The sequence below is a fragment of the Oncorhynchus masou genome, chromosome 7, assembly GCF_036934945.1.
Source record: "Oncorhynchus masou masou isolate Uvic2021 chromosome 7, UVic_Omas_1.1, whole genome shotgun sequence".
Classification (NCBI taxonomy): Eukaryota; Metazoa; Chordata; class Actinopteri; order Salmoniformes; family Salmonidae; genus Oncorhynchus; species Oncorhynchus masou.
Genome location: NC_088218.1, coordinates 18,327,425 through 18,349,268, shown reverse-complemented (window position 1 = coordinate 18,349,268; position 21,844 = coordinate 18,327,425). Strand labels below are relative to the sequence as shown.

The 21,844-nt window shown below is 40.1% G+C and overlaps 1 protein-coding gene and 1 long non-coding RNA gene across 2 annotated transcripts; one reads left to right on the top strand and one right to left on the bottom strand.

The window, feature by feature from the left end:
- The first annotated feature begins 5,211 nt into the window (after window positions 1–5,211).
- On the top strand, window positions 5,212–11,295 carry LOC135543435 (uncharacterized). The gene is made up of 2 exons (XR_010456217.1): window positions 5,212–5,371; window positions 8,751–11,295. It is a non-coding gene; the product is annotated as an uncharacterized LOC135543435 (long non-coding RNA).
- On the bottom strand, window positions 11,206–17,734 carry LOC135543434 (oocyte zinc finger protein XlCOF6-like). Its single transcript, XM_064970689.1, has 5 exons — window positions 17,296–17,734; window positions 15,039–15,273; window positions 14,752–14,858; window positions 14,566–14,653; window positions 11,206–13,294 (listed from the first exon to the last, which is right to left on the bottom strand). Exons 1-5 carry the CDS (start codon window positions 17,443–17,445, stop codon window positions 11,709–11,711), a joined length of 2,166 nt encoding a protein of 721 aa, XP_064826761.1. The 5' UTR covers window positions 17,446–17,734; the 3' UTR covers window positions 11,206–11,708.
- Window positions 17,735–21,844: the final 4,110 nt, after the last annotated feature.

Genomic DNA, 21,844 nt, shown 5'->3' with positions numbered 1-21,844 from the left:
AAGGGAAAGTAAATCAACATATCTCTGACAAGGCTTTCTGAAGGTTTCCGCGCCTTAAACGGTTCATTCATCGGAGCTTCATTATCTGTTCACAATTAACATTAGGGACATCTGCTGGTCAACGATAAATAGCAGCGTGGGATCATCAGATTGACATTTTCGATATCCACTGTTTTATCAAAACTCCGTTGCGCAGTGGTAATTTCTGGGCTTTAGTCGCCTAAAAACACTTGGGATACCAGGTTCGCATTTTACATCATGCCTCCCTTTTTTTCTTCAAGTTTACTATACTGAACAAAAATATAAATACAACATGCAACAATTTGAAATATTTTACTGAGCTACAGTTCATATAAGAAAATCAGTCAATTGAAATAAACGAACTGTGCCCTAATCTATGGATTTCACAACTGGGTATACAGATATGCATCTGATGGTCACAGATACCTTTTTTAAAAAGGCAGGGGTGGGGGATCAGAAACCAGTCTGGTGTGACCTCATGCAGCATGACACATTTCCTTTGCATAGATTTGATCAGGCTGTTGATTGTGGCCTGTGGAATGCTGTCCCACTCCTCTTCAATTTCTGTGCGAAGTTGCTGGATATAGGTGGAAACTTGAACATGCTGTTGTACACATAGATCCAGAGCATCCCAAACATGCACAATGGGTGACATGTCTGCTGAGTGTGCAGGCCATGGAAGAACTGGGACATTTTCAGCTTCCAGGAATTGTGTACAGATACAGTGCCTTGCGAAAGTATTCGGCCCCCTTGAACTTTGCGACCTTTTGCCACATTTCAGGCTTCAAACATAAAGATATAAAACTGTATTTTTTTGTGAAGAATCAACAACAAGTGGGACACAATCATGAAGTGGAATGGCATTTATTGGATAATTCAAACTTTTTTAACAAATCAAAAACTGAAAAAATGGGCGTGCAAAATTATTCAGCCCCTTTACTTTCAGTGCAGCAAACTCTCTCCAGACGTTCAGTGAGGATCTCTGAATGATCCAATGTTGACCTAAATGACTAATGGTGATAAATACAATCCACCTGTGTGCAATCAAGTCTCCGTATAAATGCACCTGCACTGTGATAGTCTCAGAGGTCCGTTAAAAGCACAGAGAGCATCATGAAGAACAAGGAACACACCAGGCAGGTCCGAGATACTGTTGTGAAGAAGTTTAAAGCCGGATTTGGATACAAAAATATTTCCCAAGCTTTAAACATCCCAAGGAGCACTGTGCAAGCGATAATATTGAAATGGAAGGAGTATCAGACCACTGCAAATCTACCAAGACCTGGCCGTCCCTCTAAACTTTCAGCTCATACAAGGAGAAGACTGATCAGAGATGTGCTGTTTAAAGTTTGCCACAAGCCACCTGGGAGACACACCAAACATGTGGAAGAAGGTGCTCTGGTCAGATGGAACCAAAATTGAACTTTTTGGCAACAATGCAAAACGTTATGTTTGGCATAAAAGCAACACAGCTCATCACCCTGACCACACCATCCCCACTGTCACACATGGTGGTGGCAGCATCATGGTTTGGGCCTGCTTCAGCAGGGACAGGGAAGATGGTTAAAATTGATGGGAAGATGGATGGAGCCAAATACAGGACCATTCTGGAAGAAAACCTGATGGAGTCTGCAAAAGACCTGAGACTGGGACGGAGATTTGTCTTCCAACAAGACAATGATCCAAAACATAAAGCAAAATCTACAATGGAATGGTTCAAAAATAAACATATCCAGGTGTTAGAATGGCCAAGTCAAAGTCCAGACCTGAATCCAATCGAGAATCTGTGGAAAGAACTGAAAACTGCTGTTCACAAATGCTCTCCATCCAACCTCACTGAGCTCGAGCTGTTTTGCAAGGAGGAATGGGGAAAAAATTCAGTCTCTCGATGTGCAAAACTGATAGAGACATACCCCAAGCGACTTACAGCTGTAATCGCAGCAAAAGGTGGCGCTACAAAGTATTAACTTAAGGGTGCTGAATAATTTTGCACGCCCAATTTTTCAGTTTTTATTTGTTAAAAAAGTTTGAAATATCCAATAAATGTCGTTCCACTTCATGATTGTGTCCCACTTGTTGTTGATTCTTCACAAAAAAATAGTTTTATATCTTTATGTTTGAAGCCTGAAATGTGGCAAAAGGTCGCAAAGTTCAAGGGGGCCGAATACTTTCGCAAGGCACTGTAGATCCTTGGGACATGGGGCTGTGCATTATCATGCTGAAACATGAGGTGATGGTGATGAATGGCATGACAATGGGACTCATCAGGATGTCTCTGTGCATTCATATTGCCATTGATAAAATTAAATTGTGTTTGTTGTCCATAGCTTATGCCTGCTCATACCATAACCCCACCGCCACCATGGGGCACTCTGTTCACAACATTGACATCAGCAAACCGCTCACCCACACAACACCATACATATGCTCTTCGTGTGTAAGGCCTGTTGGAGGTTCTGCCAAATTCTCTAAAACAACGTTGGAGGCAACTTATGGTAGAGAAATTAATATTAAATTATCTGGAAACAGCTCTGGTGGACATTCATGCAAGTCAGCATGCCAATTACACGCTCCCTAAAAACTTGAGACATCAGTGGCATTGTGTTGTGTGACAAAACTGCACATTTTAGAGTGGCCTTTTATTGCCCCCACCACAAGGTGCACTTGTGTAATGATCATGCTGTTTAATCAGTTTATTGATATGTCAGGTGGATGGATTACCTTGGCAAAGGATAAATGCTCATTAACAGGGATGTAAACAAATTTGTGAACAAAATGAGAGAAACCCTTTTTTTTCATATGGAACATTTCTTGGATCTTTTATTTCAGCTCATGGAGCATGGGACCAACACTTCACATGTTGCTTTATATTTTTGTTCAGTATAATTACAATGAGTAAAACAGACATTCCCATTCGAAACAGTGTTGGTTTGGGTGAACAGCAAGTATTCTGTTTTCACAACGCCTGTTATCCTTGTATGTGCATTCTGAGATGAAGACCCCCCAAAAATGTCTCAATGATTTTCTTTGAACTTGTAGACCTAATTATATTGAGCCTGAGAAATCGCCCCCCTCAACCCCTAAGCTGTGCCCCTTTTATAGCCACGGTTAAGGGTAGCCTAGGTCCCTTCTAGTAATTATAATTCAAAGGTCTCTGCAATATCTGTACATACCTTTTACATTGTTGAAAGCAACAATGAGTCAACATCAAAAGCACCCAACCGCAACACTCTTGCAATCGCAGTGAAACTGTTTGCCTGATTGCATGGCTGCCTTCCAGATGTTCTTTGGGACCATAACATTTGAGCCTGAGTGAATTAAATAAAATCTTCAAAACATGAAAAATACAGCCAGATGCTGTAAAAGACCAGAAAGAACTGTAAATACATACTCTGTATTTAAAATATTCATACTAGCTAATACAATGCCTTGTATTTAAACCTTCTCAGTATTTTATCTTAACTTCTATCTCATCTGAGGTTAACATCCACGCACTGTTTAAATTAAAAAAATGAACACAAAGGAAGCTTGTTTTAAACTTTAAAACGGCTAAATTAGCCAGTACAGCTGAATCAGTATCTGAGATGTCGACCGAATATGACCTGTCTCCAAGCCAAGGTCCAGGAAGCTCCGATTCAAAATCACATCAGGGATGGATTGAAATGTACATAATTGGTACCTGGAGGAAAATGGGAAGGGATTTTTCAATTTCAGTCAAGGGGCCGATTTAGTATATATTTATTTTTTAAATCTAGTCCAGGGGATGGTCATGTAATTTGTAATGGATGACATTTTCCTATTTCTCAGTGTTTTGGAATGAGTTGCTTATTAGGCTATGTATTGATGGTGTAGATTAAACAAGGCTGCATTACACACTGAAATTAATATTCCAACCCTGACCCCAGCCTGCTCAGCTCTTGCTGATCTAAAACTTTTTTGTGTGCTGCCTCGACAATAGCTGTGTTGTGTAGGCCTACGGTGGCAGTTCAGGTGGAGAGTCAGAGGCCTCTTCCCGAAAATAAGCCTATGTTCTGTTCAGTTTGAGAAGGAGAGAGCGAAGATCAGGAGTACCGGAGGTTGATAGCATTATATGACTATAATTTATTTTATTAAAAACTTTGTTTCTTGCTCATCTTTTATTTCAGAGTTATTGACCTCACAATAAGACAGATTTTAGTAACTTACATTGTGGTGCTGAAATTTGAAGCAGCAGCCACCGCACAATCAATTGGAAATGGACAGCTCATGGTGCTGAAAGTAGGCAAATTCAAGTGGGCATAATTAATTTAAGCCACGAAAGAAGAGTAGCCAGCAGTCAAAGTTGAAATTTTTCTGCGTAGATAGGTCTACTCTGTCCGGGGTGGGAAGCGTCTTATCCTTTATTGCAGAGCTTTGACTGAGGGAAAAATCACCTTTCCAGTCACTCTATTACGTGTATTGAAGTGGGATGGTGCCCCCAATACAATTCTGAATAGTGCGATTTCAACAGACTGGTATTGTTTTTGTCAAGATGACCTAATAATTGTAATTTGTTCAATTATACAACATTCCAATATTGTGTCGGCTAATACCCCATTTCATGGGTACACAATTCATAGGCCAGGCTGTAGTGCGATATGCATGCACAATACACAATAGACTGACTGGGATGGTGATTTCCCACAGTCAGAGTCCTGTAATAAGAGGTAGGATGCTAATATTTGTGTAAACTATACATAGTTGTGTTCAGTGGGTGTCACTGAGTTGGCTGATACCCCATTTCATGGGTGCACATTACATACCTTAGGGTGCACAGTGCATATATGTATGCCCCCAAAGCAATTCTGAATTCAAATACAGTAATTTCACCTCATTCAAATTAACCAATTAAATGTGTATTGAGCATTTATATAACATTTCAACCTTGTTTAGTATTATGTAGTCCAATTGTGAAATGTTTTCAAAATGTTTATCAGTTTGCGTCGGTTTCAATGAGGGACTGATATTTTGAAAGTGAACCGCAGATGACACTATTGTTGCTCACGCTAATGTTGTTCACGACACACACGTGGAGAGGAATAGCTAACCAGACAGCGGATACACACGTGCAGCAGCAATGCTCTTGTGAGATAGGCTTTTTTTCTCACTTTTGGTTAGATTTGTATTCAAAGCTTAAATTACTACCAGCAAAAACTATTTTGTATAGATTAGCATAGCAGACTTCGGTGGTTTGCAGCCTCTGGTTTTACCCGAAACCCTTCTGTTTGTCATTCAAAATACGTCAGAGAAAATGGCGGAATTTGAAAAATACGCAGGACTGCCCCAAACAATGCAGGAGAACTGAGATGAAGAGGAATCGGGCAATTCCATGGTAACAGAATGACGCCGAGACGTCTATTTTTCACTTTAAAAGTATGCCAAACAATAACCATCGATTGCAAAGTTAAACAAACCACACAGCTCTATGCACAAGGCCTACTTTAAATAATTTCCACAAAAAAATATACAAAAGCACATTTATTTACTCGAAGAACAGTGCAGATGTAAATGTTGGTAACAAAATGGTAAAATCTCCCTGCGTTTTTTTATGTAACAACATTTCCCCAAAACTGAAATATCTACTCCAAAGTCAGATTCAATCATGTCTGCAGAAAGAATACGTGTCAGCAATGATATAACACATCGAGTTTGAAAAAAATCAATTTTGGGATTTGAACAACAGTAAGTGAAGTGGATTAACACCCAGGAACATAATGATATCATTGGCTCCCTTTCCCTGATCTGTACTATACAGAAATGCTGAATAGACACAAAGGTAGACAAATGTAATATCCTCCTTTGCATGTTTGGGTATTATTCTACAGACTGGTTATTATTTTAATGAGCTCGCAAACAAAACCACATTTGGTTGGTCGGGACCAAATCAATCAATTGTATTTTATTAAGTGCTTTAAAAAAATCTGTACCAATCAGACATCTATGTTTCACACATTTGGGTATCAAAGTATAGCACAGAAGAGTAAAATACAGTACATTTTAAATGTACTCTACTCTAGTGCACGCTACTGTACTTAATTATTGTAGAGTACCATACTGTGCTGTCCAAACTTGTGAAACAGAGTCTATGATTGGTTCAGATTTGGACTGACCAAATTTAACTACTTTTCAAATGTCCATGGACGTCCGGTGTTGGTTGGTGCTCAGTGGGTGACAGGGCGGCTTACAGTGAATTGAAAGAGGGGGCTCATGGGTAGGTGTCATTAAGAACTGGGAGCGGTGACATTAACTGGAGAGAGAAGAGAGGTGGGGGGGGGGGGTTGTCCAGATTCTCACACTCTTGCTTTGACCACCAGGTGACAGAAAGAGAAAGTAAACAGTTAGGAGCTGAACTTAACAGTATGTCAGCGGAAGAGGGGACAGTTTGTGACTACCATGAATTCCCATTGTAGCTATTTCAGTCATTCTGTTAGATTTTTTTGGCCATTCTTTTACAGATTTGGCAACAGAATGATGCACTTTAAATCACTTCATAAATTGTAAAAAATATATATATATATATTTTTTTAAAGTGGTTTTGGTAACAGAATGCCAAGACATTAGGCAATATTTCTTAAACTTACAGAAGGGAAATAGTTTCTGCAAGTCTAAATGTTGATATTAGTTGGCAGGGGTCTTTACTTCAACATTATTGTTTCGATGTACAGTTCCAGTCAAATGTTTGGACACACCTACTCATTCAAGGTTTTTTCTTTCTTTTTTACTATTTTCTACATTGTAGAATAATAGTGAAGACATCAACACTATGAAATAACACATATGGAATCATGCCGTAAGCAAAAAAGTGTTAATCAAAATACATTTTAGATTTTAGATTCTTCAAAGTAGCCACCCTTTGCCTTGATGACAGCTTTGCACACTCTTGGCATTCTCTTAACCAACTTCATGAGGTAGTCATCTGGAATGCATTTCAATTAACAGGTGTGCCTTGTTTCAGGTTAATTTGTGGAATTTATTTCCTTCTTAATGCGTTTGAGTAAATCAGGTGTGTTGTGACAAGGTATGGGGGTATACAGAAGATAGCCCTATTTGTTAAAAGACCATGTCCTTATTATGGCCAGAACAGCTCAAATAAGCAAAGAGAAACGATAGTCCATCATTACTTTAAAAACATGATGGTCAGTATATCCGGAAAATGTCAAGAACTTTGAAAGTTTCTTCAGGGGCAGTCACAAAATCCATCAAGTGCTATGATGAAACTGGCTCTCATGAGGACCGCCACAGGAAAGGAAGACCCAGAGTTACCTCTGCTGCAGAGGATACATTCATTACAGCCTCAGAATTTGCAGCCCAAATAAATGCTTCAGAGTTCAAGTAACAGACACATCTCAACAACTTTTCAGAGGAGACTGCATGAATCAGACCTTCATGGTCAATTTGCTGCAAAGAAACCACTACTAAAGGACACCAATAAGAAGACACTTGCTTTGGCCCAAGAAACACAAGCAATGGACATTAGATCGGTGGAATCTGTACTTTGGTCCGATGAGTCCAAATTGGAAATGTTTGGTTCCAACTGTCGTGTCTTTGTGAGACGCAGAGTAGGTGAACGGATGATCTCCGCATGTGTGGTTCCAACCCGTAAAGCATGGAGGTGGTGTGATGGTACTTTGCTAATGACATGGTCTGTGATTTATTTAGAATTCAAGGCACACTTAACCAGCATGGCTACAACAGCATTCTGCAGCGATATCCCATCTTTTGTTTTTCAACAGGACAATGACCCCAGGCTGTGTAAGGGCTATTTGACCAAGAATGATGGAGGGCTGCATCAGATGACTTGGCCTCCACAATCACCCGACCTCAACCGATTGAGATGGTTTGGGATGAGTTGGACCGCAGAGTGAAGGAAAAGCAGCCAACAAGTGCTCAGCATATGAGGGAACTCCCTCAAGACTGTTGAAAAAGCATTCCACGTGAAGCTGGTTGAGAGAATACCAAGAGTGTGCAAAGCTGTCATCAAGGCAATGGGTGGCTATTTTGAAGAATCTAAAATATATTTAGATTTGTTTTACACTATTTTGGTTACCACATGATTCTATATGTGTTATTTCATAGTTTGTCTTCACTATTATTCTACAATGTAGAAAATAGTAAAAATAAAGAAAAACCCTTGAATGAGTAAGTGTGTCCAAACTTTCGACTGGTACTGTATTTAAGACCCCTTTTTCTTCTGTTTGACCAGAAATTAAAGCCTTGGCTTATTCCAAATTTTAGGATGGAAAAATTGTCAAAAAAATGTATATATAGCCCCCCCCCCCCCCACACAAAAAAAACAGCTTTCATTGACACCAAATTTGACATGCTCCCATGATTTTCACGTGCTAGTGATCATGGGACTTTTTAGATGGAAATGTACACTACTACTACTGTCAATTAACCTTCTCTAGCCTAGAACACTAGCCAATGCAATCAATATGCTATATCATGGTGATCTCTAGACCTAATTGCAAATCATCATTATCATGTTGATATTGCTACGTATTTCAAATTATTAGACTTAGCTATCTCTGTAAAGATGTGAAGACCCTAAGTTATTTGTTTAGCTATTTATTGTATGTGCTATCTATTCTAATTTGGACTTGAACCGTAATGGAAAGTAGGCTACATTATCTATTACAAAATTATGTTTTAGAGAACACAGATGATACTAAGCCTACTGGTAATTATGCCATTTTAAAATGTTTTTCCAGGAAGAGGAGATGGACACTTCAGAAGACCTGCAAGATGACAACCTGATCGAGTGGGAACGCTTCCACAGTTCTAATAATGAGCAGCAAGATGGACATTTGGCAGTTAGGAGGAATGTAATATTAGAACGAACTAAATTCAATCAAAGACAACAGGAAGCAGGAGAGACAGCTGATGATGATTTTCTCTCTGCACTTCATTGTTTGTCACAACATTGCGGTTATGAGCACTGCTCAGTGAGATGATAAGAGACAGACTAGTCATGGGCTTACGTGACAGAATACAAATGGATCCAGAACTAACACTGGATAAAGCTGTCACACACATTCGTCAAATTAAACTTGTGAAAAAGCAACAGGTCCTGCAAGAGCATTCCTTCAAAGTTTCCAGCAACACTGCAAATATAAACAGTGTCCTGTCACATAGCAAACAGCATTGCCCAGCCAATTCCCAGTGCCTATCAGAGAAGAAGAATCAAAACTCAGAAAGACCACAACAACCCCAAACAACGCAGGAGAATGAAGAGGAGCCTCTAGATACTGATGACTTCATTGAGGATTTCAGTCCTGGAGGAGAGAAGCCTCAATACTGCGCCTACTGCGGTCAGAACTTTCAAAAAGTGAGGGATCTTACAAGACATACTGGAGAGAAGCCTCATAACTGCTCTAATTTCAACAGAAGTTTTGCTCGATTAGATAATCTCAAGTCACACCAAAAATTACACATGAAAGACAAACATAATTTTCACTCCCCTAATTTGTGGAAAGCTTTGTCATATTGGAGAAGCTTGAAAAACACCAGCTGGAGAATACCTTCAAAGCTACCAGCAATGCAACAAATGTAGACAGTGTGCCTGAACTTGGGGGAAAAAAAAAATCAGCACCCAGAAAGACAACTGCCCCAAACAACTCAGTAGAACAGAGAGAAGCCTCATCATGATACTTCCGATGACCCTATTGTGAGTTCTAATGGAGGCGAGAGGCGTCATCCCTGCTCCGACTGTGGGAAGAGCTTTTCACGAGTATCATCTTAAGACACCAACAAACACATACGGGAGAGAAGCCTCATCGCTGCTCTGATTGTGGCAAAAGTTATTCTCAGTCGTATGATCTGAAAATACACCACCAGCGAAAGCATATGAAAGGGAAATACTTCCACTGCAATCATTGTGAAGAACATTTCTCCAAACCAGAGGATCTGAACACACACATGCATGTACATGCTGGAGAAAAGCCATACCTTTGCCCAGACTGTGGGAAGAGATTCCAGTTGTTAAATGCATTTGAAATGCACCAAAAAAAACGTACTTTGGGACTTCTTGCGTGCTCTTATTGTGGTAAAAGTGGATAAACGTAAACTACACCAGCGAACACATACGGGAGAGAAACATTTTCGCTGCCCAGATTGTGGGAAAAGTTTTACCCACTTGGATCTTCTGAAAAGTCACCATAAGAAAGGGGGTCATTGTCTGTACTGTGACAAAAGCTTTTCTGAACCTGGATAACAAAAATACACATGGAAGTACATAGTCAAGAAAGGCCTCACCTTTGCCCCAACTGTGGGAAGAGATTCAAACTGTTATGGTCGTTGAAAAAGCACCAGCGAAAATACACAGAAGATCTCACCAAGGGAAAAGCGTCACCACTGTTCCGACTGTGATAAGAGTTTTACTCATGGATGTCATCTTAAAAGACACCAGGAAACACACACAGGAGAAAAGCCTTACCACTGCTCTAATTGTCACAAATGCTTTGCAGGAAAGGAGAGGCTTAAACAACATCAACTAACACACAAGGAAAATAAACGTTACAGCTGTTCAAGGTGTGATAAGATTTCCTGACATGGCCAAACTAAGATCACACCTTCCAGTACATTCCGTAGAACTGGCACTCCACTGTTCTGACTGTGGAAAGTGTTTCTTAAAACAGGCAAAGTTTAAAAGACATCAAAAAATGCACACTGGAAGTGGAAAAATACCATTCCTCTGCACTGGCTGCGGAGGGTTTTACAAATTTGCGACAGTTGGGAGAGCACCAGCGAATACACACTGTAGAGAAACCATACTACTGCATTGATTGCGGGAAGAGTTTTGCTCTTGAAAAAACATTTAAGTGTCACAAGCAAGTTCAAACTCTGGAGAAAGAGCAGCCTCTCCCTGCTCGGAATGTGGAGATACTTTTTCTCGTTCATGTGATGACTCATGTGCGAAGGGTGCATAATAGAGAGACCTTTCCAGTGCTCCTGCTGTGGAAAAAGATTTTTCCAAAAGAACTCTCACAATACACGAGAACTGGAGAGAAACCATACCACTGATCAGAATGTGGACAAAGCTTCTCCCAAATGAACAACAGAAAACACCACCAGAAGAGGCAACACTGGAGAGGAGACTTGATCTCTGTACTACAGTATGGAATGCACAGTCAGAGACACTCAATAAGAAAGGACTACAACAAAATACAATATTGTAATATTGTCTTTATTCCAGGTTTATTTTGGTAAAATCATTGAAATATCTTGTTTCAACAGTAAAGTTTATTTAAAAAATGACTGCAGTTTTTTGTTGTTGTCATCATCACCCTCCTAGTTGCTACCCTGCATAAATAGTATTTGTTAATCCTTCCCTGCACCGAAAGAATCCCATAAGGCCATCCAACCTAAGAGTTAAGGCTATTTCAAAGAACAAAAAGTGTAGTTAATATATGGACTTGTCTATTAGAATAAAAGTCTCACTGGACAATTAATATTAGGGATGTGATCATCACAGTAAAGAAATCATTTACATGCCAAGATTATGGAATCTTTTGGGAAATCCACACAACAAACCCAAACCCAATGTCTTTCACTATTCAGACTCATACACATTTGACTCAAGTTATTTGATATCCAAGTTATTGAGATTGTAGCATCATGGCATGTAATCCTCATTTCTTACTTCTGAAAGTGTGATCAGAAGATTTGCGTTAGCTACTGACACAGTTGTGCTTTTTGAAGTGTCTTGAATCAGAAAAGCCTTTTCCACATCTCTTGCAGGAGTATGGCCTGACTCCTGTGTGCACTTGCATGTGGGTTTTGACATGATTGGCTTGTCTGAATTGTGTCCCACAGACATCACAGCTGAAAGGCTTCTCTCCCGTGTGGACTCGCTCATGCCTTTTGAGATTACCGATAAATCCGAAAGTCTTCCCACAATCACTGCACTTGTGTGGTTTCTCACCTGTATGGATCAGCTCATGTATCTTAAGGGATTGTTTTGTAATAAATCTCTTTCCACAACAACCACAAGCATTGGGCTTCTCTCCAGTGTGTAATTTCTGGTGATAGTCAAAAGTAACTTTATGGAGAAAAGTCTTTCCGCATGTGGAACAAGTGTATATGTTTTCTCCTGTGTGAATTCTTCCATGTGTTTTCAGAGAACCGATGGAGCTGAAACCCTTCAAACATATCTCACAGCTGAAGGGTTTTGGTTGGTCGGTTTGTTTTTGTTGGTTGGCCTTGTTCTTTCTGGTTCTTGAGTGCCCCTCTCCATCAGCCACGTGTGATAGCTTGTGAATTCTCAGTTGATAATTGTAAAGGTAAGTCTTTCCACAAACGTCACACATAAATGGTTTTAATGCCCCATGAACTAGCATGTGAGCTTTTAAGTTGGTGGACTGAATGAATGTCTTTCCACACACCTCACATGTGTGCGGCCTCTTCTTCGTGTGAATTCGATGGTGTCTCGTAAGGTTCTCCTTAAAGCTGAAAGTAGCTTGACATATTTCACATCTAAATGGCTTCTCCCCTGTGTGAACTACCTGGTGCTCCTGCAATTCGACGGGACGCCAGAAGGTCTTGTCACACTGGGAGCATGGGTGTGGGCGTTCTGTACGTTCTGTATGTACAGATCTAATATGCGTTTTCAGGTTTTGAGATATACTGAAATTCTTTCCACACGTAGTACAGCTGTATGGTTTCTCACCTGTGTGAACTCGCTGGTGTACGTCAAGCATGTACTTTGATGCAAAACCTCGTCCACAAGTGAGGCAGGTGAACGGTTTCACCTCTGCATGAACAAACTCATGTGATTTCAGATTTGTCTTACTACGGAACTTCTTTCCGCAAACTTTGCAACTGAAAGGTTTCTCTTTTGAGTGAGTTTGCATGTGTTGAGTCAGCATACAGTTCAGGCGGAAGGTTTTCGCACAAATGTCACACTTAAAGGGCCCCTTCGGTTTATTGTGAACTGCTATATGGCGTTTCAACAGACAGTTTGCGTGGAAGGTCTTCTCACATATGTCACACTTGAAGGGTTTCCTCGGCTTGGAAATGCTCTGCTGTATTCCGTGGCTGTTTTCTGTGGATTCGGTGCCATTAGCAGTACGGCTGCTTGTTTCTCTTGCATGACTGCCTCTTCCGCTGCCTGTTTCCTCTGGAACAACAGCTCTCATACGTTCACCCTTGGATTCAGTGTCTCTAAATGAGGGCTTTGTATTCAGTTCACGTGAGTCTCCCACAGAGAGAAGAAGAGAAGAAGTCTCTGTCGGTTTACTGTAAGCCTCTGCAGCACCTACAGATGAGAGGAATATACAGGCATTATGCTACTGGTTTGACAGCCATCTTTCAATACAACACAAAATTGTACCAGCAACAACTATATGGCTGTGTCCCAAATGGCACCCCTATATAGTGAATAGGGTGAAGGGCTCGACTTACAGGGCTGCCCACTGGTTCCGGGAGGTTTTGGAAACCCTCCGGGCCAGTCAATCATCCAAATTATATAATAATGATGCCAATAATTTACAATCTAGGCTAATTAATAATATAAATAAATAAATAAATAAATATATATATATATTATATTATATTTATATGAAAAAGAGTCAAATTCCTGAAGCTGTAAGTTCATCATGTAGATTATTTAGCACACTGTGCCACACACTGCCTACTTTGAGCAGAATATCACCGGGCAGCGAGAGCGTGCAGCTTTCAAACAACTGGTTGTGGAGCAGCTCACAGAAGAGCGGTAGGCACAGGAAAGCAGTAGAAAATACATTTCAAGTTATGATATCGAGCCTACCAGTGAATGTGAAGGCAAGAATCGGTGGATATGCATACCTGGTATTTAAAAAGTTTGGTCTGAAGTCTTGATTGAATGGTCCGAAGTGGACAGATAAATAAATAAAATGTATTGAATTTAATAAATAAAATTGTTTAATGGCTCTAGTTTCTCATAATTCATGAATAGAAAAGAATGCATCAGTGATTTGTATTTCCTGGAACTTTCTGAAGAAGTAATGCCTGTATGTTCTTTTGCCAGCTAGCATGCCGAAACTGTCCTTTAAAGGCTTTCCTAAAAAACCTTCCCAATTAAATGTTGACTACAAAGTAAGCCTACCTGGCAGAATGATATCATGATGATTTGTATCAATCAGGTGGGCATTTGTTTAGCAAACTTTGCAATCACATGCACAGCAAGAGGCTGGTGAGCAGAGGACGGCTTATAATCATGGTCAGAACGGAGTGAATGAAATGGCATCAAACACATGAATTTGAGATCATTCCACTCCAGCCATTACCACAAGCCCGTCCTCCCCAATTAAGGTACCACCAACCTCCTGTGATGCACACTATACATTATACAGTAGGCTACAGAAACACCGCTTGCAAACACAAAAGGTCTCTTGCCAAGGTGCACAATTGAATTAAAGGGAAACTACACCCTCCCACTATAAAATATCAAATAAAAAATAAATCCCAGACCTCAAAAGTGGTCTATTGTTGTGGTTTAAGCATAGTTGTGTACTTGGAACATCCAGTTTTGTTTCTTTGGGATATTACCTTCAATGACTGACGTTTTAGTTCCTGATTTCACCTCACTCCTCTCCTTCACAGGGTCGGTGCTAGAGCCTGTATTTCTCGCAGTCGTCTGGAATGGAGGAAAGTCATTATTTTAATATAAAACAGACATTTGTCAGATTTGCTAAAATCATACACAGAAGATGATCATAAGTTACAAGAACATACCTCTTCCTGTACAATGACCGTGTTTACTTGACTGACATCTCCCATGCTGAGCAATGCTGAGGCCACGGTGTTTGTCTTCACATTGTTAACAGGCATCATTGGGAGATCTTAAATAACAAGCAGATAAAACTTTACATTTCCTTTGTGTTGAACGACATTGTGCTGTTGTGCATCACATCCCTTTACAAACTGGTGGAAGACAAACTATCAGTACAAGCAAACAATACAAACAAGCTTTCTTTTGCTATATTCAATAGACAGTGATGAGTTGCTGGGCCCACACTCACCAACTGGCTTAATTTTAAAGATCGTTCCATTGTGCAGAATATGGGTTGGTCTTTTCGGTTCTTCTCGCCCCTCACCCTTCTCAACCATCGCCTTCAGATCTTTATCCATCTGCTCCACCTTGATCTTCAGTTTCTCATTTTCATTTTGTAAAGCCGCAGAGACCTCTAGGAACAGTCTACAGATTTTACGAACAGCCTCCTTTGTCAAAAGGTGCATAATGGTGTCAACCTGTTTCTAGAGAGAGATTGAAGTATATTAGAATGAAGCTAACAAAGTTACACTCAATTTGTATTTATTTTTTTACTTTGCTACTTTCCTTAGCTAGTTATACTTCACTGGCCCATATACTAGACTTTAAATACGACAAACATGTGTGAAACAGACAGGTGCATGTGCAAAGTGAGAACATGTAAAACATTTTTGATTTTGGGAGGGGTTAGCATCTAACAACTGGATTTAATACTTTATTGTGCACCGTTCGTCACTACAAACCCTGGTTCGATCCTGGGCTGTATAACAACCGACCATGATTGGGAGTCCCGCACAATTGGCCCAACGTCGTCCAGGTTAGGGTTTGACCGGGGTAGGCCATCATTGTAAATAAGAATTTGTTCTTATCTTACTGGCCTAATTAAATAAAGGTTAATTAAAAAATGTGTTATTTCCTAGTTTTGATTTATTCACTATTATCCTACAATGTAGAAAATAGTACAAATAAAGAAAAACCCTGGAAGGAGTAGGTGTGTCCAAACTTTTGACTGGTACTGTATGTTCGTTACAACTAGAAGGAGAGAATTCCTTCTAAACGTAATGTTATGGCTTGGTTGATGGCTGACCCATTGGTCTGCCAAGGTAATGCCAAGGGGTGTATTCATTATTCGCAGACCGTAGCAACAAACGGTTTGTAATGGAAATGGTTTACCACCAACAGTCTTGCAACGAAAACAACAGTTTCGATTGATCAAATTTGGGTAGGTCCCTCCCCGTTTGGTTATATTTGCTTCAGTTTGGCTCATAGAGTAAACAGTTTTCGACATGCTGACACTATGTCTTGGCCAATAAGAGCGTTTGAAGTGAATCAGGGAAAAACAATATCCCCACATTAAAATATAAAATGTATCAACAATGCCACGATGTGTGGATATGGATATAGCCAGCACCAATTCAAGGGATGTGGGCAGACATTTCATATGTACTATCTAAATTATTTGTGTATAAATAGTACTTTTTGGTTAATTTTGACAGCTTGTGGTACTGTGCAACCGCAGCAACGCATGTACGCAAATGTCTGCTTATGCTAGCTGGCTTACAAAACGATAACCCATTGTTGTTGATGTTATTAAGCATGGATGAAGTGGTGATACATGTATCCAATTTAACTGCTGTTCTTATGGATTTTCTAATAGTCCTTTCACAACTGTTGAACAAATATTGTGCATTGACAATGAATGTAGTTTACATTAGCAGCCATCTAGTACTACAGGACATATACAAAAAGGCCACCACTGAACCCAGAGATTTTAACAGTCTGAGTGAACCCACTCCTAGGTTTACTGTACTAAGATACATTTATTAATCTTGACTATTGCAATTTCTTTGTACTGGCTTAATGGGGGAGTAACTTTACATCAGATTTAACTTAAACTGGTTAGCAATATTGAAAACATTATGGGATCATGCATTAACTACTCCAGCTTTACAGTATAGTCATCAACGCTGTTTCTTTGTCCTGTAGAGAGGCAAGGTACATGTTTTCATTTCAACAGCTAGATAAATACGTATTTTTTTCTCCATTACAGACACTGTAATACATACTTCTAAAAAAAACAATACATAGTATTGTATGAACTGAAGAGAAGCCAATAATTCCTCAATAAAAATTTAAAATATAAAAACATGAGGTTTTTTTTTGTTGTTGTGAAAAACAATGTATAGTTCTTATGTTGCACTCCCCAATAAATAAATAGTTAAATGAATGTATATGTCCTTGAAACATTACATTGAAATACTGTATCATAATGGCGGACGGTGACTTCAGAACAGCACCCACTATAATATATTATTGGGCGGGACTAACCTGAATTTGTCCAATAAAAACTAGTTTTAGTCGCAAAACGTTTTCCGTTTGGAGAAATTGTAACCCCGGTTATAATAATGATAGTCAATATTTTGCCACGGTCTTGGTCTAATGACCAACAAGATCCAAACTAACGCTTGTTTATTAAACAATGACAATCTTTGTACAACGTTGCTCACCTTTTTTCCCAGGTTACTTGGTATTGGCGCCGCGATTGATTCGTTGTCCAAAAACAGTTGGCTAATTTCTGCTACTGCCGTCTCAACGATAAAAGTCATAATCGACGTTGTTTCTTTCTCGAAAATATTGCGACTGTTAAGGCTTGACATGTTGTCCCTGTTAATTAAGTAACTTCATGCAGTAACTTTATGCAGATATTTGGCTTCGTAACCTAGCTAACGTTAGCTACTAGCTATACTAGCTACAATCGTCACGCGACCTTTTTTTTCGTTAAGCCTTAACAAATAACCGTCTTCTGTGTGGATTCAACGGATGAACACGATACCATTTGTCCTGTGTAAAGTTGTTTAATAAGCTTTGGCGTTTTGTAGGACAATGCTATCTGACGTGACCACGATAACAACGCGTGTGTCGTGAACAACATTATTTGCGTGAGCAAACACTAGTGGAAGCGGCGGGTCGCCTTCAAAATAAAAGCCCTCCATTGAAACTGATAATTGTGAAAACATGCCACAATTGGACGAGATAATGCTTAATAAGGTTGGAATGTTGTCATATAAAATCGGCGAAAGATTCATTTTAATACATTTAAATCGCACTGTGGGTGTATTATAATTCAGAACTTCATTGGGGTGGCAGGTAGCCTAGTGGTTAGAGTGTTTGACTAGTAACCGAAAGGTTGCAAGTTTGAATCCCCGAGCTGACAAATCTGTCGTTCTGCCCCTGAACAAGGAAGTTCCTAGGCTATTGTTGAAAATAACAGTTTGTCCTTAACTAACTTGCCTAGTTAAATAAAAAAATTGGGGGCATAATTATATGCCTAGCCTATGAAATGGGGTACCAGTCTACTCTCAGTGACCCCTAGAGAAAACAACTATGTGAAGTTTACACAGATATTAGCGTCGCAGGACTTTGACTGTCCCCTTCCCAGTCAGTCTATTGTGTGTTTTGAACATTCATATTGTACTGCCAAGCTATGGATTGTGTAGCCATGACATGGGGTATCAACCTACTCAATGACACCTACAGAGCACAACTATGTGGAGTTTACACATTATCTGGATTGGCACTTATGATTTCTAGCTAACATTACACAAATCAAAGCAGTGGAGCATGTCATGAAGCAAAACTTTTGTGGTCAAAACCATTTATCTTGGTTCGACAGGGGAGCGGGTTTGCAAAATAATATCATATCACGCAATTATACTATTTATAATATATTTTTATAAAGACTAGCTCAAAAATAAGTTAACATTTCAAAAATTATCCAATGGATTATGAAACTTTTTTGGGGAAAAAAAGGTGGAGGTGCAAAATCGACCTGGCCCCGGCTTTCGACTTTGTCAATCACCACATTCTTATCGGCACACTCAATAGCCTTGGTTTCCCAAATGACTGCCAAGCCTGGTTTACCAACTACTTCTCAGATAGAGTTCAGTGTGTCAAATCGGAGGGCCTGTTGTCCGGACCTCTGGCAGTCTCTATGGGGGTGCCACAGGGTTCAATTCTCGGGCCGACTCTTTTCTCTGTATATATCAATGGTGTCGCTCTTGCTGCTGGTGATTCTCAGATCCACCTCTACGCAGACGGCACCATTCTGTATACATCTGGCCCATCTTTGGACGCTGTGTTAACAAACCTAAACTTTCCTTCCAGACTCACATTAAGCATCTCCAATCCCCAAAAAATCTAGAATTGGTTTCCTATTTTGCAACAGAGCCTCCTTCACTCATGCTGCCAAACATACTCTCGTAAAACTGACTCTCCTACTGATCCTTGACTTCGGCAATATCATTTACAAATTAGCCTCCAACACTCTACTCAGCAAATTGGATGTAGTCTATCACAGTGCCATCCGTTTTGTCACCAATGCTCCATATATGTACTACCCACGACTGCGACCTGTATGCTCTCGTTGGCTGGCCCTAACCTACATATTCGTTGCCAAACCCACTGGCTCCAGTTCAACTATAAGTCTTTGCTAGGTAAAGCCCCGCCTTATTTCAGCTCACTGGTCACCATAGCAACACCCACCCATACGACACGCTCCAACTCGGTATATTTCACTGGTCATCCCCAAATCCAACACCTCCTTAGGCCGCCTTTCCTTCCAGTTCTCTGCTGCCAATGACTGAATTTTTTTTTTTTACTGAAGCTGGAGACTTATATCTCCTTCTCTAACTTTAAGCATCAGCTGTCAGAGCAGCTTCCCTATCACTGTACCTGTACACAGCCCATCTGTAAATCACACACCCAACTACCTCATCCCCATATTGTTATTTATTTATTTTTGCTCTTTTGCACCCCAGTATCTCTACTTGCACATCATCTTCTGCACATCTATCACTCAAGTGTTAATGCTAAATTGTAGTTATTTCGCCTCTATGGACTATTAATTGCCTTACCTCCCTAGTCTTACTACATTTGCACACACCGTACATACATTTTTCTATTGTGTTATTGACTGTACGTTTCTTTATCCCATGTATAACTCTGTGTTGTTGTTTTTGTCGCACTGCTTTGCTTTATCTTGGCCAGATCGCAGTTGTGAGAACTTGTTCTCAACTGGCCTACCTGGTTAAAGTGTTGTGTTGTCTTTATTGTCGTGATATCTGTTTTGCTTTGCTTTATCTTGGCCAGATCGCAGTTGTGAGAACTTGTTCTCAACTGGCCTACCTGGTTAAAGTGTTGTGTTGTCTTTATTGTCGTGATATCTGTTTTGTCCTATATTTCAATTTGATTGATTTATTTTTAATCCCAGCCCCCACCCAGAAAGCCTTTTGCTTTTTGGTAGGTCGTCATTGTAAATAAGAATTTGTTCTGAACTGACTTGCCGAGTTTAATTCAATAAAATAAAATATCATATTCCTCTGTATCATATTCCCCCTATCATATTCTTCTCTATTATTTTCCCATCTATCATATTCCTCTCTATCATGTTCCTCTCCACCCTCCATCCACTCCCCTCCCTCTTCATTCTCCTCATCTCCATCTGGTCGATTTGGAATTCAACATTTAAACACTCCCCAGATATGTGAAACATTAACATGTTGTGTTTATACAGTGTTGTACAGTATGCCTTAACAAAAATCAAACAGAGAAAAAAATATATATTTTATTTTGAAATGCTTAGTTTTTTCATTGCATGCAAAAATACCTTATATCTCTCTCTATTACCCAGTCTACTCATCCATCTTCAAGCTTTCATCCCTTCCCTGCTCTTCTATCACCGTCTCAGTTCCACCTCCAGCTGGCTCCCTCTTTTTTTTCTTCTCCAGTCTCTTCCTCTCTTCTTTCCTCATCTTTTCTCTCTTCTTCTCCTCCTTTTCTTGAATCTTTCTCTCCATTTCCAGGAACTCAGCTTGAGCTTTCTCTCTCTTTTTCAGCTCCTCAGAACACTTCTTCTCTTTCTTAATCTTGTCTTTCATCATGTCATTATGTATCTTCATCAGCCCCTCTAACCTCTTTTTCTCTGCCTTTTCCTTCTCTTTTCTTTCCTTCTCTCTCTTTTTCTGTTCGAACTTCTCCCTCTTCTTCTCAGCCTTCATGACTTTCTTCTGCTCCTTCATCTCTTTCTTCTCCCTCTTTTTTTGTTCCTCCTCCCTGTGTTTCATCTCCTTTCTCTCTTTCTCGTCATCTTTCAACTTCTTATTCAGTTTCTTATTTTTATATTTTTCCTTCATCTTCAAAGACAGGATTTTCTGCATGTGGTTCATGAGCAGAAAGCCCACTCTTCCTAGGATGGTCTCTGCTCTCTCTGATGAAACCGTCCCATTGGAGCACTTGGAATGGGCACAGTCCGCCTCTCTCTTCAATCCCTCCCTCGGGCTCAACTCCTCAGTGACACTTCTCTTTTCACTCTCATTTTCAATGCCTATCCAATAATCCTAGCAGGAAGACATTGACTCTAGATGTAAAATCGTTCCAATGTGGCACATTCAATACACAATTGAGTGATCAACATACAATGATGGCCTAATAACCCTAGTGAGGGGTGATGTTTTATACTATGAGCAAAGAGCAGCAGGGTTGGGGTCAAATCCATTTCAATTCTGGTCAATTCAGGAAGTAGTCTAAAATTCCAATTCTCTTCAACACATTGAATTGAAATGGAACTGACCACCATCCCTGTAAAGTAGTAGGGTGAAATACGACACCTACCTTTGCCTCTTCCAGGGTCCGGGGCCTGGGTTCCTCATCCTCTGTCCTGCATATGGAGGCTCCCACTCTAACAGGCGTCTTAGTGACAACGCAGATCAGAGGGGTGGGCGGCTCATCATTGCGGGTTGCCAGAGTTAAGTTAGCATCTGAGACCAGCTGGTGAGTGTGCGAGCAGATATCCACCTCCACAGAAGTGCCCCCCCCTTTCTGATCTGGCTGCTTGTGGTCCTTGTCATTGATGCATGCCAGGCTTGGAGGAAGTGCATGGACAGGGCTTTTATCACCCATCATTTCCTCTCTCTTGACAGTGGATGCAACTGCACTTTCCTCTATGTCAACTGAGCACTCTGTGGTGTTCTCAACTGTCTCCTCTGGCTGTTTGTGGTC

Excerpts from the sequence above, each read along its gene's own strand:
- LOC135543434 (XM_064970689.1), bottom strand. The coding sequence starts at position 17,445 with ATGTCAAGCCTTAACAGTCGCAATATTTTCGAGAAAGAAACAACGTCG. Across the intron at positions 15,274-17,295 it reads CAAGTAACCTGGGAAAAAAG|AAACAGGTTGACACCATTAT; the intron begins GTGAGCAACGTT and ends ATCTCTCTCTAG. Across the intron at positions 14,859-15,038 it reads CTTTAAAATTAAGCCAGTTG|ATCTCCCAATGATGCCTGTT; the intron begins GTGAGTGTGGGC and ends TTGTTATTTAAG.